This window comes from Artemia franciscana, chromosome 6 (assembly GCF_032884065.1).
Source record: "Artemia franciscana chromosome 6, ASM3288406v1, whole genome shotgun sequence".
Classification (NCBI taxonomy): domain Eukaryota; kingdom Metazoa; phylum Arthropoda; class Branchiopoda; order Anostraca; family Artemiidae; genus Artemia; species Artemia franciscana.
This window is the reverse complement of record NC_088868.1, coordinates 31169803-31195814: the sequence shown is the minus strand read 5'-3', so window position 1 is coordinate 31195814 and position 26012 is coordinate 31169803. Positions and strand designations below refer to the sequence as shown.

Sequence of the window (26012 nt, the reverse complement as noted above, 5' to 3'; positions counted from 1 at the left end):
TTTTGATCAAAAGTATTTATAAAAAAAGGTGTGGTAGGGGGGGGGGGTGCCTACCGTGTTATTACTTTTAACTTTGGAAAATTAAGTGGGCTTTTCCGAAGTCTATGCGATTACGGGTTTGGGGAAAAATGTCTATACGGGATGGGTTTGGTGGAAAAGGGCGTGTAGGGGGCTAGTTGCTCTCAAATCTCTCTTAACCCTTAAAACATTAACTAGAACCTTCGATTTCCGATCAAATAAGCCTTCTTTGAAGTTTATACGAGTATCCCTTTTATAAAAACCATATATGTTCCTAGGACATAAAATACAACGCCTGTTCCGGACCCTGGGGGGTTGTGTTGACCCTAGAGCTTTTTTATATGACCTTTGAACTATTTTTAACAACATTACTATCTCAAATTTTTATCGGATGTATTTGGGGAAAGGACATGGGGGAGGCTAGCTCCCCTCTGATCTCTTTTGACTCTTTAAAAGTGAACTGGAACTTTCAATTTCCAATCAAATGAGCCCTCTCTGAAGTTTATATGATCATCCACTCTATAAAAATCATATATGTCCCCGGACATAACTTATAACGCCTGCCCAAGGGCCCTGGAGGGTTTTGTCGACGCTGGAGTCCTTATTATCTGATATTTGGACTATTTATAAATCGCTAGCTCAATTTTTGTATCGGATGTAATTGGGAAAACAGGGCCTTTGGAGGGGCTAATTGCCCTCTGATCTTTTTTGAATCTTAAAAAGTGAGGTAGAACTTTCAATTTCCAATAAATGGAAATTATTGAAGTACATACTGAAGTATCTCAGAGAAGCCCTCTCTGAAGTATATACGTGTATCCCTTCTATAAGAACTATATATGCACCCGGGGAACACTTACAACGCCTACCCCCGGGCCCTTGGGGTTTTGTCGTCGCCGGAGTTCTTATTATCTGATGTTTGAACTATCTTTAACAAAATGGCTATCTCAAAATATTATTGGATTCATTTGAAGAAAAAAGGGTGTGAGGGGTGGGGATTGTTGCCCCCCGATCACTTCCCACTCCTTAAAAGGGCACTAGAACTTCTGATTTACAATCAAATGAACCCCCTCTGAACTTTATGCGATGACGCCTTCCATATAAAGGGATTTTTTGGAAAAAATAAATAATATAAGATTGGAGCCGTATGGCATTTAATATAGACAACGCTAAAGCGTTGCATCTGATCAAGCAAAGAATATTTGCACAATCCAATTGTTGAATATATCTTTCATTTTTTTTCTGGTTTGTTTTGATTCAGTTTCTATTTGTCTCTTTTGAAGTCTACTTCAAAAGGTTGCATTGTTATTTTGTTGTTGTTTTTTTGTTGTTGTTGCTTTTTGGCACTGAGGACGACTTGGCGGAGTTCCTTGTCAAAATCTGTGTAATATTCGCTTCGTACTATAACACTGGTTGACACTGCCCTCGTTTTTCACAGCTATTTGATTTTCTTCTCATTTTGTTGTGTTTTCTCTTCTTTTTTCACATTTCTATACGGACATTTACAATTTTTCAAATCTTAATACATCAACTTCTAAATACTGTTAAGTCGACTGCATTTCTCTGAATTTCCCATCATCGGGACTCTAGCACTATTTCGCCAAAGCTGATTGTGGCAAACAGTTATGTGGCAAACAGCCACATAGCTTTGTGGCAAAGTTGAATTTCGCCAAAGTTGATGCTTTGTTGCAAACAATTATACTTATTATTAGGCAAGATCTCTTACCGACCCGAAAAGGCATTATTAGTTTTAGTTTTTATTTTTATGAACTCTCTCATGATAACGATTGACCTCTGGTTTGATAAGATCACTCCAGGGGGAACGAAAAAGAGAAAAAGGACACAATGCGAAAATCTGGCTAGCCATGTTAAAATTCGATTTTCCCTGGTTTTCAAAAATCTCCCTCACCACCCAAAAATATACACCCTCCTGTGCAAAAGTCCTCTCCTTCAAACCTTCTGCTATTTTGGTCTGACATTTACTTTTGCTTGTTGCGGCTATTGCTGGAACCACAATCACAGAAGACCAAATATAACTTTAGTTTTATAGTTATTACTAGCTGTTGGGGTGGTGCTTCGTGCCCCCCCCCAAGCCCCCCCCCCCGCGCGCGTAAGTCGTTACGCGCTATATTATTTACGCGCCATTGTAGTTGTGTCCCTGTGTCCCACCTGTGAATAGAGATAGATATATGCATATGTTTTAACTACGTAAAACTTGCGAATATACAACATTCTTCGCTGTCCCATTGTCTGTGCATATAAATAGATTGTCAGGTTTACTGACTCTTGAACATGCAACATATAATTGTCCATGGGAAAAACAATTCGTATTCATATCTATACCTCATTATTCTAATGATTGCCCTTGAGCTTTGTTGATGGTGATTGCTAATCGAACATTCCCTGTATCCACGTCGTCATTTATATTTCCCCCTGTGCCCCCCGGCCTCCCCGTTGTAGTTCTGTCCCTGTGTCCCGGTCGTCATTTATATTCCCTGTGTCCCGGTCGTCATTTGTGTCCCGGTGTCCGAGTTTGTAGTTTCTCTTTGAGTGTCCCGGTCGTCATTTATATCCCCTGTGCATTGGTGCTATTCCTGAAATAATGATAACAATTGCAAGATATTTCTTTTAATTTATAACTGGAATGCTATATTTTTTTCGAAATATTGATGATTTTTTATAATAGATTATTTTTTACATCCACTAATTTTTTTTACCTTTTAATTTCAGGTATGCGCACATAAATGACCTGAACGTTATTCTACCATTAAGGAGATGGAATTATCTTGGCAGCCCAGAGTTATTCTCGTTAAAACTGGTTAATGATACACCCTGGCACCATCTAGGCTACGACATAATGGCTCTGCACACGCGATGGGACCATAGTGCAGTAAAACAAGCGTTGGGTGGAGACCCCATTTTTGTAACCATTATTCGAGAGCCGGTAGAGCTCTTCGAATCTCTTTATAGTTATTATAATCTGTATAGTTTTTTTGAAAAAAGGAATTTGTATGAGTTTTTAGATAAATTGGAGGATGAGAAATTTAAACGAAAAAACGATAGATTTGTCGATAAAATTGGAAGAAATCAGATGCTCTTTGATCTTGGATTTCCTGTAAAAGATTTTGGTAAAGAAAATAAATTAAAAGATTTTGTCGACGGAGTTGAAAAAAAATTTGATCTGGTAATGATTAAAGAGAAAATGGAAGAGTCAATTGTTTTATTAAAACATCTATTATGCTGGGAATATAAGGATTTAGTATATTTGAAACTGAACAGCAGAGCACAAAATGAGAAAAAGAAATTGTCTGTCAACCAGGCAGATAAATTAAGAAAATGGTTAAAGGCAGATAATTATCTCTATATGAAATTGAGAGCGGTTTTTGACAGAAAGGTTGAACAATTTGGATACAAGAAGATGGAAGAAGAAAAAAAGAAATTATCCTCAGTGACAAAGCAAATTATGGAAGGCTGTTTGTCAGGAAAGAAAAAACCAGCAGATGAAAACCTTATTCAGGAAATGAGGTTGGTTCTTCAAGTTTACAATTATTCTATTTCATTTATTCATTTAATCAGTTTTACAGTTTTTTGTTATTTTCTTCTGCTCCATTTATATTTGTTCATTATACAAAAGCTCAATACCCTCCAGCTAAGGTTAGAACTGCCCTTGAGGATCATAAAAAATAGTAATTTTGGTGGGGGGGGGGGGGGCTATAAATAATTTCTCAGCAACCACCAAGCAGGGTGTACTATAATGCATCATTCTAAGATGCGAGATTTGAAAAGCTGGTTTAATTTTGTGTTGTTTTTTCTATTTAATGGAGCCATGAAACTAACGACAGCTTTTTGTTTGCAATCCAAATACCCGAATTGGGGTTGGAGCCACCCTTGAGGATGAAAAAATATTTCTCAGGCCAATAAGTACGGATTTCTGTACAACTTGCAAATATAGGTTAATTTAATCCGGACTATGTAACAAATGAGATATATGACGTAGGATGGGAATGACCCAAAGGCATATTTTACTTACTTCTGACATGAAGCAAAAGGTTGTCAAAAGTAGTCACTATTAGTCACAAGGTTTTCACTAGTAAGTCACAAGCGGAGATTGTGACAGTAGGTTCTTGTCAAATTGGGTTACCTATAATATAATATTGGATGGAATCCATCTCTTTAGCCATGATTAATAAATAGATGGTTGTATTGGGTGAGCTAAAATTATACATTATAGAGAGTTCAGTCAAGTATGTCAACGTTAGTTTTTCAAGTAGCTATGTTGATATAGAATGGAAAAGATGTGTCAAACCAGTAAAAAATTAGGCATACACTGTAAAAATTGTAAAAAAAACACAGCATTTTGGATCGTTTTATAACTCAGAAACGTTGAGTAATCAATGCGTCTTGTAAAACTTGCATTGTAGGCCAGCGTTATGTGTCAGTGTTGCCACATATTTGCTCTATTAGCAGATATAATGCCTGACCCTGTGGGAACACAGAATGAAAAACATTTTCAGGAGAAAAAAAAATGTTTTCAGATTATATTATTACATAATCTTTTATATAGCTTTAATTATATAAGAGTTGTTACGCTACATTTTTAACATTTCTTGTGGCAATATCGATGTAACTAGCGAAATATTTGAATGTGATAACATCAACTAAATACTTCTTAAGTCTCTCATTGATCAACTTAACACAAAATTTATCAATAGCTTTTATTCTATAAATTCTGTATCTTACAGATTCCTTGTGGCAATGCAGATGTAACTAGTGAAATATTTAAATAAGATAACATCAACTAATGCTCTTAAGTCTCTTAATAGATTGTTTGTAAGTTTTGATTAAAGCTCACACGCAACCGAAGGGACTAAAGAAGTGAATACAAGTATAAGCCAGTATTAGCACGGGTGTAATGGACCTTAAAAACATTCAACTGACTAATCTTATTTAAAGTTGGTATACTGCACAACAGGGGAATTCAGGATCTTGTGAAACTCCCAGAAGGTCAAAGTTAGCTCTAATTACTGGACTAAACGCCCAAAAATATCCATATTGGAGTTTAAGTTGTTTGGTGGCACCTCCTTCCATGCATTCATTCTCTGTCCGTCCTTGATATGCAATACAAATTTTATACATTTCTTGTGAAGATGTCGATGTAACTAGCGAAACATTTTTATGTGACAATAATGTCTAAACAGTTGTTAAGTCTCGCATTGAATTGTATGTAAGTTTCAATTTAATTTTTCTCGCAATCAAACAGATTAAAGAACTTAATAAATAAGGTAAATAAAGTAAATAAAAAAAGTAAAGTAAATAAGGATTATTTAATGGAGATTAAAACTTATAATTGACTTAGCTAATTCAAAAGTGGAATGTTACGCAACAGGACTGGATCCAAGAGGTTGTTTCAAGGCATTTGGTCCTCCCAGAAGAACGGAACTTACGCTAATTACCGGATGGACGGGAAAAATATCAAATTTGGAGTCCAAATGGTTGGGTGTCACCCCCTCTCAACATTTATTCTATATCTGCCCCTGCTATGTAATACCAATTTTGCAATTTTGGGAATGGAATAAAAATCTTGAAAGGAAATGGAAAATCTGAAAAATATGTTTCATTTGTTTTCTTTTGCTGTTATCAAAGACAAGTCTTTTGAACAGAATAGTTTCTTAGGCATCCAAAATACGATAAATCCAAGTTGTTACTGAAAGTTCTAGTTCTGAACTATTTATATAAGTAAGAACCGAGGATATAATGCGTTTTCAAAAAAAATGAGAAACTTCTGACAATCTTAGAGCCAAAAGAAGTAGGAGGAATGCTCCTGAATGATTCAGATAAATCTTGCCTCGTTTAGTTCGATAGATTATATTAGTTAGGACGCAATAATATTATACGATTAATTATTGTTTAATGCAAAGATTTGCATATATATATATATATATATATATATATATATATATATATATATATATATATATATATATATATATATAAATATATAAATATATATATATACATATATATATATATATAAAGATATATATATATATATATATATATATATATATATATATATATATATATATATATATATATATATATATATATATATATATATATATATATATATATATATATATATATATATATATATTTATAACCCATCACAAAAAACTGGGCAGAAAGCCCAGAAAAAGACAGAGTACGAAAAGAAAAAAAGAGACAACAGAAATAAAAACACACTTTGACAACTACAAACAAGGGACAAACAAAAATGATCAAAGATGGGAAGACTTCTGGCATTCGGTAGTGAAATCACAAATACGCTTCTCAGTAACTCCAGCTGGGTTTACCAAATGATACTTTCTTTGCAGAAAAATGTTACTTAACCAAGTTGGAAGTTCAATTAAATACTTTGCAAATTTAAAGTAAAGGAGATGAACTTGCTTTCTTTTGCCACAATTAAGGAAAGACCAAACAGGAACAAGGGCAAGTAAGTGAGGAACTGTTAGGCTATTATATAAGTGAAAACGGTGAACTCTACTTAGATACGAAACGTTTGAAGCCAGGGAGACATACGCAGCTCGGATCTTACTAGCATAATTTTTAATTGCCAGGCTTACAGTTTATTTCAGATTTGCTCCAATAGGCATGCCCAGGTAAGTAAGGCTGCTAGCAGAAGAAACCTCAGAGCCAGATAGACTTATTGAATTTCTATTCCCTTTATAGTTGAATTTTAGAACAACTTTTTTATCGGTATTAAAGCTAAAACCAATGTGTTCGTACTCTTCTTGGAGAAACTCAAAGGTTGAAGAGCATCCTTGAAAAGTACAGGAAAGGTTTAGTAGGTCATCTGCAAACGGTACTAATGAAATATCAAATCCTTTGAAGATAAAAGTACAGTTCAGCTTATTTTGAGCACTGGTAACACAATTATTAAACAAAACTGGAGAAGTGACAGCTCCTTGGCGTACACCTTTCAGAATCGGAAATAGTTGACTACCTTCTTTAATTCCATCCTTCAAATTTCTATACATATATCTTAAACAAGTGATTACCGCAGAATCAGTACCTTTCAAAAGGGCCTCAAGCAAAACCTGCGAAAATATACACGAGTCAAAAGCTCTTGCAACATCCTGTGCACATAAGACCAGGAAATCACCTCTTTCCTCAATATCCTTCAGCACAATTATAAGTAGAAAGAGAGCATGCTCTCTCCCTAAGCTTCGCTGGTACTCAAACTAACATGGAGGGGCGGAACACTTTTCTTCAATACCTTTTGTCAAAAAGAGTTAAAGATCTTAAAGTAGTACATGAGATGGTAATGGGGCGATAAGAACTGCACAGAGAAGCGTTTTTTTTGTCCTTTTTAACGATGGGGTTTATTTGTCTGATGCAAAATTGCAAAGCGACTACGCAACAAACAATGATCATCTGAAGCAATAATGTTAAATGTTGCTCGATTAAAGAACCGGCAAGTTACAGGTGTCTTGCTGAAATAGAATCAACACCAGAGGAAGATTTTTTCTTTAGTTTCAGAATCAAAGAGTGAACAGGACTTGGCGACACAGCCAGGAGAGATTTGGTCCTATTTGAAAGAACAAGTCAAGCTGTTTTTCAAAGATCTCCTCCATGATTTTGTTGGGAGCACTGAAATCCCTTGCAAAATGTTCAACCCACTTTTTTTCAGGCACACTAGCACACTAGGCTTTGGTAGTCTTGCTGTACTTCCAGAGTTTGGAGGGGTCAACAGCAATACGGATTACATTTTTCTGGATCGGCCTTAACATATGGTTTTTCAGTTCCTTGGTAAATTTCCGTTTCGTATGGAGCCTCAAGTCATTTACTAAGCCATCTCATGGGCGACCACAGACGTTTCAAATAGAAAGCCATAGCTTGCCTGAATTACACGCATTCACTTGTTCTCTATTTTTTTTTTTTTTTTTATCAATCTTCTAGCTGAGACTTTTTACGAACGCGTCGGAGAGGAACGGTGCTTCGTTCATCACATTTCAAAACGTGATTTATTTATGCCAAGTAGGAAGTGAGTTCAATTGAAATGTTCTTTTCAATTAGTGGCAGCACAGCGCGGTTGCATAAAAGATGGAAAGGCACTTTGATTTCGCTCAGCATCTCGTCGCAGACTTTACTGAAGGACTCTCTTGACACATTTTTCCAATCTCGGTAGGAAAACCAATTTGATTCTGTATTTTGAGCCATAGGTGGGGATGAGTAAAAGCTAGTAGAGATAGGAAGGTGGTCATAGTAGATTCCTTCTTTTAAAACTTTAGCCTCGTGACTGCCAAACGAAGCAGCAACATGGTCTAATTTAGAAGTTGAGGAAAGCAGCCCAATATATGAAAAGTTGTCATTTTTAGACCATACACAATAGTCGGGAGGGACACAGCCCCAAGAGATTTGTGATCGGGGAGACATTGTATTCGTTATATTTACATTAAAATCTCCGCTGATTATAACAGATTTAGAGGCAACTTTTTTTTAAGAAAAAGCTTGCAGTCATACGCAAATCGTGAATCAGACTGTTCGTTGTTATAATTTATAGGCATAGAAACGTTAATTACTAAATGATTTTCAAGCTTACCGGCAATAAATTAATCGGTCTCTGCTAATAGCTTGCTAGGGAATCGGGATAGGATAGCGAGACCGCCAGAAGGTCTGCCTCGCAGTCTCACAACTGCACTACGAAAGAGGAGATACAAATTGGAAAATAGTTGTAACAGGCTTTGGCGGTCTTCCAAAAGGAAATGCTCCTGAATGAGAACTAGGTCATGGGACTGCAAGAACTGTGAAAGAATTGGGATTCGATCGGTAACTTTTCCATTAATATTCCATTTTTGTAAAAACAAAAACTCTTGAATGGGTAATCGTTCGAGACTGATCACTAATGGGACCTTCATTGCTCGAAATAAATCTTCTTTTGTTTCAAATTTCATCCTAAAGGATCTGGTAGGGCCACTTTTCTTTGCTTTACTACACTTCGGCACAAGAGACTTAATATCATCAGAAGTCATATGATTTGGGACATGCCTAACTATTCTAAAGTGAGAAGGACTTTTAACCTTAGCACTAATGATACTGCTAGAGCTATTAAGCGCATTCCCTATTGCGTGACCATCACATTTGGATGCAGCGATTGCTTTCCAGTCACCACGGGTGCACTTTAGCTCAACCATTTTTGAGCTTACATCAGAACATGCTTGTTCTAGGAAGTCCTTCCTTAATTCCGGTTTGGCTAGGTTACTTGGTAGATTTTTGAAAATCACGGTATAGGATTGTTTGGAAATATATTCAGCAGGGACTTCACCAGTTACAGGTTTACTTTTCGAAATTTTTTTTTTCCATCAGAATGTTGGGATCGAGGGGACTTCTTATGGCTCAAAAATAAGGAAAGTAGGCAGAGCAACCTTATCGTCATCACAAGTCTGAAACAATTTGATCATTTCCAAAATATTGTCGCTTATAGCAACCTTTTTGGACATTCGAGCAAGACAATTCGTTTCTGTCCATAAGATCTCTTTTGCTTTCATGATGTCTTTTTTCTCTGGAAAAACTGGTCTACTCTCTTTGCAACTTCATCATGGCTTTTTACAATTTTTACAGCCCGTGATAAACAATTTAATACAGGATTCCAAATGAGCTTACCGACCATCGCAAATATGCAACAACATTAACACAGAAAATAAAACGTTCAGTAAGCGTTAGCTTATACGAACTAGATGGGACGTACCCCAATAAACAAGGGAAGAGTTAGCCCCCGCTCACTGATTCCCAGCAGTCTAAGGGACACTCTCCCCGCGGGTACAACGGCGCTTGGGACGCGGAACTGCCCCTCTTCTGCTTGTATATTCGGGGTGCCTTCAACAACTAAAAGCAGTTAATTCACTTAATCCAAATCACTGTCAAAAGCAGAATAATAACCAAGCCAAAAGACTGCTCCTTTCACTAGGTAAAATAATTCATAAGAAACTTGCCAAACAGCTTATCCAGAAATAAAGATCTATTTTTCACTTATAATTTATTCCGAAACTAGACGGTTAATCTGACTATATATATATATATATATATATATATATATATATATATATATATATATATATATATATATATATATATATATATATATATATATATATATATATATATATATATATATATATATATATATATATATATATATATATATATATATATATATATGTATAATATAATATAATATATATATATATATATATATATATATATATATATATATATATATATATATATATATATATATATATATATATATATATATATATTTTGATTTTGTCTCAAAAGTATGTTTTAGAAAAAGTTTCTGATGATCCTGTTTTTCGTAGGAAAAGCGCTGGATGTCGATTGTTTGCACTTGACGAATATAGTTTTTTGGATGAAATCAAAATAGCTCAATGGAAGCGAGCAGACAAGAAAGAGTTGCAGTCAGTTGGTTCCAGATAAGAAGATGAGAACGTAGAATGAATATTGCCTTATCATAGGAAGTGACTCTTCTTCGTTAAAAGCAAAAAGGGTGGAGTCAGTAGGTCTTTTAGTCATAAAACCAAAAAATGTGTGCAAATACATTTTCATGAATTGCAACCTCCAATTTTTATAAAGAACTGTCTTTTTTATAAAGAGCCATATTTTTTTTTACAGAATCCTCTTTAAAATTTTAGTTCATTTTTCTAGTTTTAAAACACAACCTGTTATGCATGATTTGTCAATCGGACTTTGGATTTTTGAGCGATAGGAATTGGGACTACTCGTTAATTGCCATAGATATTTCTAAATATTAAATAAAGATTTTGAGATATTTCGAAGGTTGGCTCATATGGACTCTCAACTGGTAACCTAACAATTGCAAAAGTTTTATGTGCGTTTTCGAAAATTTTTATGGACCTAGGAAGCTTGGATTGAAGCTGCGGTAATGTTTGATGATATAGTAATAAGAAGAAAAAGAAGAGTTTGCGCATTGATTTGTGTGTTCAATTTATGAATAGGTGAGAAACAGTAATAGCCGATGCTTAGAATTAAACGCTACAGTTCAGTTCTGTTCAGTTTAGTTCACTTCATTTATAAATCAAATACATTTAACTAATATGTAAGAACCCGCCCCAAGAAAGATACAAAAAAACACATGCGACTGGGTGGGTACATAAAACTCATTTTCTAACTAATAATTCACTACAAACGAAACAGCAACAAAAACGCGAAAAAAACGAAAAAAAACGATAAATAATAACAACCAATCTCTCATCAACTCATCAATAATAATAACCAATCTCATAATAATAAACAGAAAAGAGAGAAAAAAAGAAAAGAAAAAAATAAATGAATAAATAAAAGAACTACGAACCTTCGCCTAGCAAATACTTGAGCATTTGGGTTGCTCAGCAACCCAAATGCTCTCTGGAATGGAGTTTCATAATAATGATAGATGGTAATAAGCTTACCTAAGATATGGATGTCAGGTGATTGATTTTTCTAACGATAATTTTGACAGGACCTGTGCCTGTCATCATCAGGTTATATTCAAATTTCTTGCCAGAAAGTAAAACCACTAAATAAATAAAACTAAAAACACTGAACAACACTAAGGATGAGCCGAACCTGGAATTATTGTTGTGCCGTGGCCCGAATTTTGGTAGAGGTATTGATGGCTGCTGTCCTAGTAGATCTTAAAGAGGTTGGGCCTTTAGGAAGGGGGTGGAGTTTTTTGTGAGTTTTCAATTTATGGGAGACGGGTTCCTAAATTTCGCTAATGTGATTATATAACTTCGTTCCACACATTAGGCCACCAAAATTTAGTAAGGAAGCCGGCCCTAGTCCCACTTTTGTGCGGTACGGCGAAATCACTAGCGTTACGCGTTTCATAATCATGCAAATATGCATTTTCATTAAAGTAATCACGAAAAACTTCTGGACTTACATTATTCCAACTTTGATAAGTAAAAATTCCAACTTGGTACTCCCGTAGCTGTCCTACATTCGGCACTTGCAACTTTTTGAACCAAGCTGTGATGTTGTATTCACCTTCAAAATGTCTACCAATAAGATGCATTGTTTTATTTTGAAGAATCGGAACACGTTTCAAATTCACATAAAATTCTTGCATAAACCATGCAGCCATACGAAATATATGTATGAATCAAAACGTGGTATAAAAGCAATGAAACTCTCAGAGGTAAAAAATTTTAAAACATTGAATTGCTCCAAGGCCACGGGCAATTTTTGTTGCAACAACATCACTGTGGCATTTCCACGAAAATTACAATCAGTGTAAAAACCTAAATAAGGGATTTCCTGAACCTGAACTACCTGCTTATTATCAAACAGAATTCTACCATTAATATCATTGGGCTTGCCTACTCTAGAAAATAAAATGAAATTATTCTTAGCAACGTTAACTGAAAACAAACTCAATCTAGTAAAAACATAGAAATTTCTCAAATCAACATTCACTTTCAAGACAAGGCTATCCAAACAGTGGCTAGAAAACGTAACTGCATTGTCATCAGCAAATGACATTAAGCAATAATCTGGAAGACAAAACCTCATGCTATCTACATAAATTCTATAATCTACTGTGTCAAATGCTTTCTTGAAATAAAAAATACTGTTAGGGGGATCTCCGCTTTTTCAAAACATTTATTTATAAAATCAACAAGATGAATGGCAGCATGACCAGTTGAATGACCCTTTCTAAACCCGAATTGGGTGTCACTGAGTAGGCCATGTTTCGTGAGATAGTCATATAGAAAATGATGAATTACTTTTTCTAGAATTTTTTAAAATAGAGGAAGCATCAAAATTGATCTCCAATTACCCTCATCTGACCTGACACCCCCTTTAAAAATCTGGGTAACTTTAGCTTGCTTCAGGGCTTCTGGAAGGGTCACTGTTTCGAGATACAGGTTGATAATATGTAGGATACATGGTAGTATATACTTCATAATAGCTTCAAAAGTTCTGAGATTCACGCCATCTACACCAGCAGATTTTTTTTTCACTATCTTAATCATTTCATCATTTGCACAATTTTCAAACTGGAACTCAGCACTGTCCCTGCGAGAGTCCTTGAATTCCTCACTGAGAACATTTTCACTGTCATATCTTGCACTCTCTTAAATAGACAATCCAATTTGAGAATACAATTGACCAAAATTATTCAAAACTATATTTTTAATCACTCACAGAACTTCCTTTTATATCAATACAAGGTGACTTACTATTTTTCTGACTTCCCATGAACTCATTGATAACTTGCCATGTAGCTCTTGCATCTCCCTTATTATAAGAAAACCTCTTCTCAGAGTACTTCTTCTTTGCTTGCCTTCTCATACTATTCATCTTATTTCTCACTGCCTTGAATTCTGTAAAGTCTGCGTCATCCTGACAATTAAGATATTGCTCATTAAACAAGTTTCCATTGTTTATCATGTCAATTCTCCCTCTCATAATTCATGGCTTGCGGGGATCGCCCTTTTTTTGCTTTAAAAGTTGCAAGGGACATGTCTTCTCACAAATCGGTTGACAACTTGACATGAATTGGTCTTAGGCTATAGAAGAATCACCTGAAATATCAAGAACAGAGTCCCACTTAATGTACCTCTACTCCATGCCAAATATATTCAAATTCTGCGTTTTTAGTTCACGTCTCTATATTTTATTTGACGGAATACTTCCATTTCTGAGACACATCAAATGAACAATTACTGGGAGATGATTCTAGCCTGGATATATATATGATCACATCAGTAGAGCTTTGACTCAAATAAGTATGTCTCACGAGAATGTTATCAATTAGGGTAGAAGAATGGCTAGAAATTCGGGTAGGTACAAAAGTTAAAGGGTAAATATAAAAAAAAGGCATATAATTAAAAAATATCTAAATTATCACCTGGAAGTTCTAAAAGGTTAAAGTTAAAATCCCCCATACAAAAAAACATTCTTGTAGAAGAAACCAGCCTCGTCAACTCATCAAAGCTTGTGGAAAACTCGTCCAATCGAGCACTGGGTGGCTTATTCATCATACTAACTAAAATAAAATTTCTTTCAATTTCCAATTCTAAAAAAAAAACTTTAAACTTAACCTCAAACCATAAACCCAAATCATCCCTCACCCTATACCTAATATTATTCTTCATCAAAAATCCCAGGCCTCCTCGGTTCGTAGCTGTTCGACTCCTCACCTCAGAATTATATCCTGGAAAATAATAAGCCGAAAGAGACTGGTAGGCAATCAAAAAAGTTTCACAAATACCAACTATAAGAAATTTTGAAGAATATTTCTCATTTAACTGCAGAACACAGCGACATATCTGAGCTAATGCTATTCGTTTGGCTACTCGCCATTTACCACCATACCTAATTGAGCCATATGTTGATGCAAGTCATTTCGCATATGCGGATGATATTCTTTTTCTGTCTGACTACCTCCAAGGATTAAAGAAGGCTGTTGATAGTGTTTGCACTGCATTGAACGGAATCGGACTTTCAGTTGCCACTTCTAAAACAGAATTTCTTGTTTTCGGTTCGGGTTCCCAACAATCCCCAAGTTACTAGAACACTTAGTTACCAACAATCCAAGCTACTAGAACACTTATTATAAATTCGCTGAAGGAGAAACTGAGAAAATCCTACGGGTTGCTTGCTAGGGTAAAAGGCCAATTTGATAAATGAACACTGGGTCAGCTATATAATTCATTTTTTGCACCGCATGTATTTTTCCTAATACCAGTGTGGTGATTATTATCACAAAATAAGCTTAAACAGGTCCGTTCAGTATTTTTTTCGGTTTTGCAAATATTTTCTATGTATACCCATTTAGATACGAAACAGTTACATTTCTAGGCGCTTTGGAGTGTTTGAAATATGTGAAAAAATGTATATCCTCGCCGCCAAATTCCGAGAGCGTTGCGACAGAATTGTTGATTTTCCTCTTGCGTGCATTCTGAACTAAATATATATATATATATATATATATATATATATATATATATATATATATCAATAGTGTTCGACCTATAGTTCATGTTTATCTCTTTTTGTGTTGTTACGTGAGTGTTTTTTTTTTCTTTTTTCTCATTAACTCCTCTATGATGCATTTTTTGTACAGAGGGTGTCAATAAATTATAATAATTATTATTATTATATATGTTTTTCCAATGTATCGCTGCTCGAATCACTCTGAAAAATACCAAAGTTGTTTTACAGTACGTTTTATGGCACTTTTACGAAACACGATTGAAATATCCAAATATTTTTACCAAATGTTTTTGCTGCTTGAAATAAGATGGAATAAGCGAGGGTATTAATAAAATATGTACTATTATTCGATAAACGATGAAAAACATGCAAATGTGTTGTTAAGTTTGTGTTGTCTCCTCAAAATACGATGAATATATGCAAATAATTCGTTCAAATGAGTTGTTTCTCGAAAATTTATGGTGATATCTATTTCCAAATGGTTATAGGTGGCAGCATAATCGAATTTTAAGCTAGGCTTGGTATTCTTTGCTGCCTGCAGCACAAGTAGTTGCTATTGGCATTGGTGGGCTCTCTGGAGGGGGAAATGGAGTCCTTCAAAGGTTTACCCGAGGGGGGCAAACACACTAGCACACCCCACACTAGCACACACTTTATTGATATTTGGAGGCCCTTAAGGGATACATGGGGCCCTCAAATGGTTGGTCCATGGTCCAGGTCCATCAAAAAAGTTCCCTCTTAAAATTCCTATATTAAATAATTCATAGGGGACAAAGTTCGCTAGCACGAAATTTATTGATATTTGGGAGCCCCCTGGAAGGGGAATATGGGCATCCGAAGACTGACCGAATAAAGGATCTGGGTTGTTGGGGACATTGATGATGACAAGCTCTTTCTAAAAATTGCATATTATATGATTCATGGGGAGCAATGTTCAGAAGTTTGAAATTCATTGAGATTGGGATCCCCTTGGAAGGGGGACATGGGGACTCCTAAGATTGGTCCAATAAGGGTGGATCAAGGCTACTAACGAATCTTTTCTGTGATTTCTTAAAGAATGTTAAGAATTCCTGTAATGAGACTCAGCTTTCCTAGATCTTCTATTATGCTCTTCGTGAACTCTTTCTAGTATGATTTAGCTCCTTTTCCAAGACCTTCGTTTTACTTTAAAATTTCTTTGGCTGCTAAGGTTACCCTTTCTTCCATCAGTTTCTTACTTTGTTAGTCTAAAACTGTATTTCTCCCAATTCTTGTTGATTTTATTTCCAATTGATATTTTTCTCCTCGTCAACTCCAGATTCTCCTCATCTATTCCAGCGTGTCTGTCTTGACATTGAGGAGCCTGATAGTTAGCTTGAATAGGTACGTTTGATCCATCCTAAAAGTCTATATAAATCTGTAGTCATAAGGTACACTTGTTAAGATTGTTTCAAATATAACTGTAAGATTAGGTGTATCGAAAAAGAAAAGACCGAGTGGTGTCCGTGTAAGAGAGCTTGCCACATTCTAACCATATGGGAACTATTAGTTTCATTTCACTACCACTAGCATCTTTAAGTTCCAACAGAGTGAAACCATTCATATCAAATAGTGAAATATGTTTCCTACATATAATAATCTACATTATCTATATTGACAATGCTATGGCTGTGAATTCTTGCTCTTAATCATTATGAATTTCCATATGTAAACAATAGCAGTTGCTATAGTATGACATAACAATCTTCTGCTTCTATAGCGTAAAATGTAAACACTCTTGTTCAAGAAAGGTCAGGACGTTGGGAACACCTGTGTGCTCGATTTACAAAGGTTTTTGGAATGAAAAAAGTGTTGTTGACCCTCAATCTACTTCATTGATAAGGTCCTTTGAATTTACATTTGTAAACATTACGCTAACGTCATGAAATCTCTTGAGGAAGGTGCTAAGATTATTTTTTTACATGCAAGGGTTCCCTACTTGACTAGCGTCTAGGAAAAATCCTTGAAGGAACAAACCTTAAAAAATGTCTTGAAACGTCTTGAAAAAATATCTTGAAGAAAAAAGTCTCGAAAAGTATTGAAGATGTCTCGAAGAAAAAAAAATATCTCGGGAAAACATCTGAAAGAAAAATAATCATAAAAAATGTCTTAAAAAAATTGAAAAACGTCTTGAAAAACGTTCTTTCCCTCTGATTCTTTTAGTAAATTTAATAAATCGTGAGCTTACGAGCAAAAAAAGTTGGCTACTGCAACAGATGTTTATGGTCTCATTGTAAAACTCTTGATCATATAAATTGTTCTTTGTAAATTCATCTCAGTAAATCCATCACCAAAAATAACATTTTTTGGTGCAATTTCTGGAGTAAAAATAGTGATAAGTATGAAAAGGTAACTATAGAAATTTCTTTGGTCTTACCAACATTTTACTGAAAAGAGATCTTATTTGACGCTTTAATATATTTATAATTGAATAATAATATCGGCTGTTTTGTTTGCCAGTAAAAGCAACAATAGCAAATCTTGAAAAATGTCTTGCAACGTCTTAAACATCTTGAAGAAAAAAGTCTTGAAACATATTGTCAAATGTCTTGAAGGAAAAAAATACCTCGTCAAAACATCTGGAAGAAAACAATCTTGAAAAATGTCTTTAAAAAAAATTGAAAAAACCATTTTGAAGAAAAATATTCTTGAAATGTCTTGAAATGTATTTTAAAATGTCTTGGGAAATGCCTTAAGAGTTCTTCCTACCTGACCTGAAAGTTCTTAAACATTTAAATTTGCAAAAATAAGCAATAGCACTTCCAAAGTATGGTGCAACAGCCACCAGTGCGTAATAGACCAAATCAGCAATAGCACTTATGCGTCTCCAAGAAGGCTCGCCATGGCTCCTAGTGCACAAGCGGGGTTCCACACTCGACTAACATTTTTGAAAATGCTCTAAAGGGGCACTGTGACCTGATCCATAACCCTATACTACTATCAGGACATTTTATAGAGCTCATTATCCAAACATGGTCAAATTTAACAACACTCATTCTTACTTCCCACCTAATAGTGTCTTAATTAGAATAAGTATTTTAGGTAGGAAAAAACTCAGTTTGGGATTAAATGGGGCGATGATTTCTGAATTGCTTGTCAGTAGAATATCCCAAAAAAGTATTTTCGACGAAAAATCCGGATTTCGGTGGAAAAAATAGTTAATGTCATAATCTCATTCCTTAGAATTCAATATCTGACTAAATCTCTTGAGGAGCAGTGGTGGCAAAAACTAGAGTTACTACCAAAAGGAGTTATCAGGTCACCTACCAAAAGTAGTTATCAGACTCTAATCAAAATTTATGGAAAGTAAAACTAGGTTTGTGAATATGGCCTTTTGATGTCTTGACAAGTTCTATCCTCTGATAGAGGGTGTTTCTAAATTAAAACCTTGAGGACATTCGACAAAATAATCGCCGAATATCAGCCATATTTTGCACTCAACTATGAGCTAGTGTTGAGACTGTGTCCTTGTGGATAGGGACATAAGATAACATTTCTGAAGGATGTCTGCTGGACATCCTTTCTTTAATTTCAGAAAGAATCGATTCTTTTAAACTCATATAAATTTCGTTGGAGGAATAAGTTTCCCACCTGAAGGTAGGGAGCCTTAAACTTGAGCTTTACAATCCTCCCTCTTGTACGCTCTTCTCCCTCTCATTCCCTTAGTAAATTTAATAAATCGTGAGCTGAGGAGTAGAGACAGTTGGCTACTGCAACAGATGTTTAAGGTTTTATTGTAAAGATCTTGATCATATAAATTGTTCTTTGCAAATTCATCTCGGTAACTCCATCACCAAAAGTGACATTCTTTTGCAATTTTTGGAGTAAAAACAGTGATCAGTATGAAAAGGGCACTATACAAATTTACTTGGTTTTACTAGCATTTTACTGAAAAGAGGTCTTCTTTGACGCTTCAATACATTTATAATTGCATACTAAAATCGACCGTTTTGTTTGCCAGTAAAAGACTATTAAGAAATTTGTAAATTGAGTCTTTCATTTTCAGCAGGGTAATGGAGGACTTTTTTGATCAAAATCATGTTTTATTGTGCCAACTTTGTGTTTTCAGTATAGTCCTATTTTTTTTTAGAATTCTACTAATCTAGGGTAATATCACAAGTTCATTATTTGGGCCAATTAAATTGGACAATCTTTACTTCCGTCAGAAAAATATATTTTCTATAATTCATCAAAAATACGAGCTGCTCGTTAATCCATTGCCATTTTTTAGTCATTTTTTCGTGCACGCCCATCATAAAATAATACCCCCCAGAAAAAATGCTGAATATGGTCCTATAAAGGCTTTAAGTATTTTTTCTCATGTGCTATTTTTTTGTGTTACGCAGGGTTTCGCTATAAGTAGGTTTTACTGCATTACCGAAAACTGTCTTTTTTACGTTTTTAAATGCTTAAAAAAGAGGACTGGTCAACAATTCGTGCTATAGAATAGGTTTTATTTTCTTAGTTTGAAAATAATTTCCTAATGAAATGGCGAATCGTAAAATTTAACGTTTATAATTACTGACTGCTATTTTATTCTTATTCTTATTATTATTTTTGTGTTTTATATGAAACACTAGGCAGAGTTTAGCATAAAGAGCAGGGGAGATAGGAGAATAGTAACTCCTTTGATATAGAGGATTCTTTATAGCGTAGGAATAATTTGGGTGGCAACCCAATGGATATATAGGATAATTTTTCGTTTGTTCTAACTTCAAAGTTTGATCTTTACTTCCATCGAAAAACTTTTGTTTTTTGCTTAATCTGACACAGAAAAGGGAAACGCATGTCTGTAAAGTTTTGAAGGTTTCCTAATAGCCTAGCATCAAGTATTTTTTTTCTTCTATACGCCTTTATTTAGTCAATTTATTTATAAGTAATTTAGAGGTATATACATAACTGAACAGTATATACGTAAACTTATACGTAAATTATGTGTACTCGCAGAAGAAGAGAGGTGTTGGGCTTATTCCCATTTACCTTTTAACTGCTTAACGATCTTTTTTGGTACAATTACATTTGTTTATTTAATTATTCTATCTGTCATTCACACGATACATAAAGTAAATATGGTTGAGTAAAAATAAATATAAAAAAAAAACCCAAAAAAAAAAACAAATACCACACGGTGAAGAAAGGATAGGCACGCAAAAGCTGTACTGGAGAGTTTTCTGCGAAGAATCTCCAACTTTAATGTTATATCAGGAACAGAAAATTTCAAACAGTTCGTGGTAACGAACTGTAGTAAGGAGCGACCCGGCTCAATAGTAAACGAAACTCTAAAAATCGGAATTTTGATGCTAAAAGATACATCAAAAGAATCGAATTTTCATGCTGATTTTAAATATATAAGTTTCATCAAATTTAATCTCTGTCATCAAAAGTTACGAGCCTGAGAATATTTACCTTATTTTGGAAAATAGGAAGAAACACCCCCTAAAAGTCATAGAATCTTAACAAAAATCACACCGTCACATTCAGCATATAAGAGAACCCTATAGCAAAAATTTGAAGCTCTTATCTACAAAATGTGGAATTTCGTATTTTTTGCCAGAAGACAGATCACGGGTGCGTGTTTATTTGTTTGTTTTGTTGTTTTTTTTCTTTTTCCCAGAGGTCATCGTATCGACCAAGTGGTCCTAGAATGTCGCAAGAGGGCTCGTTCTAATGGAAATGAAAGTCAACAGATCAAAATTTTGAGATAGCTATTTTGTTCCTCATAGTCGAAAACCATAGTAACTATGTCTTTGAGGATGACTTACTCCCCCACAGTCCCTGGGGGAGGGGCTGCAAGTTATAAACTTTGACCAGTGTTTACATACAGTAATGGTTATTGGGAAGTGTATAGACGTTTTCAGGGGGATTCTTTTGGTTTTGGGGGTTGTGTTGAGGAGAGGGGGCTATGTGGGAGTGTCTTTCCTTGGAGGAATATGTCATGGGGGAAGAGAAACTCAAGGAAAATGGCGGAGGATTTTTTAGCATTAATATAAAAAAAAAAAAACAATGAAAAAATAAACATGAAAAAGTTTTTTCAATTGAAAATAAGGAGTAGCATTAAAACTTAAAATGAACATAGATTTTTAAGCATATGAGGGGTTCTAAAAATACTTTAGCATAAAGAGCGAGGTATTTAATAAGAGATAAATACATCGTTCTTTATGCTAAAGTATTTTTAGTAATTTCAACTACTTATTCTACGGCCTTTCTGATTCAGGGGTCATTCTTAAAGAATTGGGACAAAACTTAAGATTTAGTATAAAGAGCGAGGTATTAACAAGGGGACAAACCCCCTCATATACATAATAAAAATATAAGAATATAAAAGTTTTTTACGTAAGTTAATTCTTAAGTTACGTATATTTTTTACTAATAAAAACGTTCGTTAAAAATTAAAGTTCTAGTTGCCTTTTTAAGTAACCGAAAAATTGGAGGGCAACTACACCTCCTTCCCCACTCCTTATTTCTCAAAATCGTCTGATTAAAATTAAGAGAAAGCCATTTAGCCAAAAAGAGAATTAGTATGCAAACTTCATTTCAATAATTTATGTGCGGAGAGCCAAAATCAAACATGCATTTATTCAAAAACGTTCAGAAATTAAATAAAAAACCTAGTTTTTTTAACTGAAAGTAAGGAGCGACATTAAAACTTAAAACGAACAGAAATTACTCTGTATATGAAATGGGTTTTCCCCTCCGCAATCCCTCGCTCTTTACGCTAAAGTTTGACTCTTTGCCACAATTCTAATTTTTAAAACAATTAAAAACTTTAGCGTAAAGAGTGAGGAATTGCGGAGGGGAAAACCCATTTCATATACAGAGTAATTTTTGTTTGTTTTAAGTTTTAATGTCGCTCCTTACTTTCATTTAAAAAAACTAGGTTTTTTTTATTTAATTCTAACAAGAGTCCGGTTTTTTGTCCAAGGCGGAAGATACAGAAGAAATTTGCAAAAATTGTAGTTTGCATTGTGATATCATGAACCTGTTTTAGGTTGTTTTGAATCCTTCTTGACAGTATATTTGTGTAAGTGACTAGAGTAATTTTTCAAAGTTTCCATGACACAGGAACCGAAAAATGGAAAAGACGACATGTATCTTTGATGCTAAACATGACAAGGTTGCCAAGCTTCTGGTTTGATTGATAGATATGGTTTTTTGGTACATTCTAATACTTCACTGGGTACCCCCATAGAGATAGAAAAAAGAATAGTGGTCAAAATCTTACTTTTTACTACTGTTTTACTCGAAAAATTCTATTCTAAATGCGTAGCGTGTATGTGGGCTAGTGGTGAGGTCTGACGGCATATTTCTGCGAAAGGCGACCTCTATCCTTTTCTTCTATCTCTACTGGTATCCAGAGGATAAAGTACAACGCGTAGCACAGACTGATGCGCGACGATTCCACCCTCTGGTATTCAAACATATATCACAGGAGTCATCAGTCATCCTATAATGGGAAAACAACGTTACCTTCAATGAAAAAGTTACTTAACTCGTTTCTTTCGTTGCAAACCTGTATCAGACCAACATGAACTAGATGACAAAAAAAAAAAAAAATCAAAGAGACACATTTAGATTTCAAGCTAAAATATGTAAATCATAAAATTGGCATTGAGGTCAATGACATTAATGTCATGGCAATTCTTCATGTTTGCTCATATACTTTAGCACACACTACTAATTTTACAGTCAGAAAGCTGGGGGCTAAAAACAAAAAATAGTATCAAATATAGATACCTAGGTTATATAAAATTATGTCAGGAGGGTGTTCCTTGTGTAATCTGTTTTTTTAATTGCGAATTTTTTTAATTGTTTAATTGCAAGATTAGGAGACAATGCTACAACCGAAGAAAGATTGCCAAAGATATTTGAAAGTAGAAAAGAGCTATGTACCGGCTAGGGTTTGAATAAGGGTGGTTGCGAACTGATTTGTCTTCTTGTTTCCGTTTTTGCACATGTTATTGAGGAATCATTGTTTAGACGCGTCTGCTACCCTTTATTTTATTCCACTAAAAACTCACGGCAGCACCAGGTCACCTAAAACCAAAACAGCCTCGCATGCTTCTCGTCTACGATAATCTATTAAAAGCTCCATTCTTCACCAAGAACTTTGAACCAAGTGTAAAGCTCTTTTAAATCCTTCTTCAGGGAATCCACTTCTTCTTCTTCTTCTTCTTCTTTTTAAATCCTTCTTTTTTTCCTATCCTATTCAGGGACATTTGCTCTTCTTTATGGCCTCTAAAATCCGAATTCCCAACCTTTTTCAAAACTAGGATTCCTTGAAAAAGATGTTCATCGTGAAGGCCTATTACGTCATTTGTGTTTTATTGTAAAATGTTTTTGCCTTGAGCAGTCCTTGGAAAATAGCAATAAAAATTATACTAACTATTTTATATTCAATTAAACAAATTTCTGAAAAGGTGAGCAATTCAAAAAAATTTCACTGTAATATTAAGTTTTGTTTTTCCGTGTTGCAAATATCATAGAAAATATTTGTAATACAGATCATTTCCAGTAAAGTGCAAATGGTAGAATAGACTTTATCCTTTTGCGGTTAAGGGAGAGGGGTGGAAGCAGCAACTAAACTCCTGTTTCTAGTGATTTTTAGTCGTTTCAAGTTTAAGTTAAATATTCAATTTGATTTTCACTCGTTTTAAGATCTATTTATTCATTTATATTAGTACAGGTTATCTGGTTATCTGTTATCTGCTTCGATTGTTTATTCAATTTACGTTCGATTTGGGTTTCGGATACTGCAAATACTTGTTCAGAAAACCGTGATGAATGTAGTATCTTTGGATTAATCTTAACATCCACTTCAACATTCTCTGAAAGCTTCAACTCAATGCACACATCATTTTAACAATCTGAATGTGCATAATATATTTTCATTTAGCTCAACATCTCCTGAAAGTTTCAACTAAATACCACCAGCCAGTCAATCCTCAAATACTACATGCGTACTTTTGACAACCGGGATACATAGTCGTTATCTAGTCGTTGAACAGTTAAGATCTATCTATTCTTTCGAAAAGGATTAATCTCAGTTTCACACCAGTTGTTGGTAAATGAAATAAAGAACAAAAAGAAAACTGAAAAAAGAAAAAAGGTAAAAAACTAAAAAAAAACCGGGACGCAGGGAATATACATAAAATTAAGTTGTCTCTCTGCCTGTCTGTCAAATGACGTCTTGTTTGTCCACATAACGTCTGAATTATTTCATCATATACCAATTCAAAAACGAATGTATTCAAGCCGATGTAGCTGGTTTGGTAAGGCGTTATGTTCCAGGTTCTAGGTTCAAGAAGTTCCAGGTTCGAACCTTGGCTTAAAAAAAGGTAAAAACTACAAAAAAAACTAAAAACTAATAAAAAAAACTAAAAAAGCTAAAAAACTAAAAAAAAACTAAAAAAATTAAAACCGGGACACAAATGACGACCGGGACACAGGGAATGTATATAAAAATAAGTTGTCTGTCTGTCGAGTGACGTCGTGTTTGTCCGCATAATAATAATAACAGCTAGTTTTTATATGTATAGATGGAAAGATAGATATTCATTCAGTATCTGTAAACAAGTGGAATATCTGACGTCACTGAATAACTTGAATTGACTGAAGTTTTTGTCCGCAGCATAAATTGAACTTTCGGCATGCTCACCCGAATGAATGGTCAGTTAGCAAAAATATACCCAATTTCATCAGAAATAGCGGGTATAAATGGGAGGCTGGCACAGATATCAATTAAGTTTGATGGAGCAATGGCTGAAGTTAAGGGAGAAAAATAAATACGCAGCGAGAAGTGGATTCTCTGAAAACTGAACTGGAGAAGATGCGACTTAAAATGAGTAATATGGAGGCTGCTTCGATACAAACAAATGTAATTTTATATAACTTTCATCTGTCAAGACGAGCATAGACATTACTTGAAGATGTAGTTGCCACTTTTAACCAGTTTATACCGAATGCCTCGATACATCATAGTGACATAAAAGACATTTTCTGTATTAAGTGTAATCAAAAACCCTGCCCCGTTTTGGTTAAATTTACGAGCGCTTTTTGCCGCGATATTGTTCTGAAATCAGGTCAATATTTTAGACACGCAAAAATTTGAATTACGCCTGACTACACAACACGAGAATTACTTGCGAGAAAGAAAATGAAATTTACCCTTGAGGCAGCGCAATTAGCGGGAAAAGAGGCGAAGTTGCGTGGTATGAAATTGTTTGTAGAGAACAAGGGTTATATATACGATTTCGAACCTGATGGCGATAGAGGAGCGCACAGTACCTGGTGGTGAATATAGAAGTGTAGTTGCTAGTGCATACCAGGTATCGGCTGTTGGAGGTTCGAACATAATGTTGAAAGATGGCGGAGGACTGAGAGCGGATTCGCAGTTATCAAATTCAAGCGTCACATCTATGCAGTCATTCGGTAGCGCATTTAGTGATCCTGTAAAATCCCAAAATGAAATCGAAGTGCATAAAACACCCTTGTCTGTTGCTGAGCCACAAGCTAAAAGGGGCGCTCCAAAGAGAGGAAATTCTGATATTATTAGCCCGAATGATAGTGCGCGAATTACAACACAGCCACCCTCTCTTAGAGGTAGGGCCACAATAAATGAAAGGCAGATCGCACCTCGTAAGCTATCTTTCCAGGATCAAAGTAATCGGCCGAAAGAATAGGGAGACCAGGGTCATGGTGTTGTACAGGAAAGAATAAATATATTGGAACATTCAAGGATGGAGTGAAATGAAAATCAATAGTCTATTGGCATCGCAATGTATTTTTGATATTGTAGAGTTATCTGAAACTTGGTTGAAAAAGGAATTCAGTTTGAAAGGTTTCGGTATTTTGGTGTCCATCGTAAAAAATGTAAGAATGGACGAACTTATGGTGGAGTCGCAATTTTTGTATCTGAAAATTTATTGTCTCAGCATAAAGTCCAACGGTTAAAGAGT

General features: G+C 34.8%; 1 protein-coding gene and 1 long non-coding RNA gene across 3 annotated transcripts in view; one reads left to right on the top strand and one right to left on the bottom strand.

The window, feature by feature from the left end:
- LOC136028309 (galactosylceramide sulfotransferase-like) overlaps nucleotides 1–15049 on the top strand; it is a 37039-nt gene extending 21990 nt beyond the window's left edge. The window contains exons 3-4 of one of the 2 annotated variants that reach the window (XM_065706073.1): nucleotides 2746–2959; nucleotides 10395–15049. In XM_065706073.1, coding sequence (XP_065562145.1) covers nucleotides 2746–2959; nucleotides 10395–10427 — 247 coding nt within the window. In that variant the 3' untranslated portion in view covers nucleotides 10428–15049. Of the gene's footprint in view, nucleotides 1–2745; nucleotides 2960–2987; nucleotides 3541–10394 lie in introns of those variants that run through there. The other variant, XM_065706072.1, reaches the window with a different exon arrangement.
- LOC136028310 (uncharacterized) overlaps nucleotides 1–26012 on the bottom strand; it is a 232305-nt gene that overhangs the window by 34377 nt on the left and 171916 nt on the right. The gene's annotated exons all lie outside the window — the stretch shown is intronic.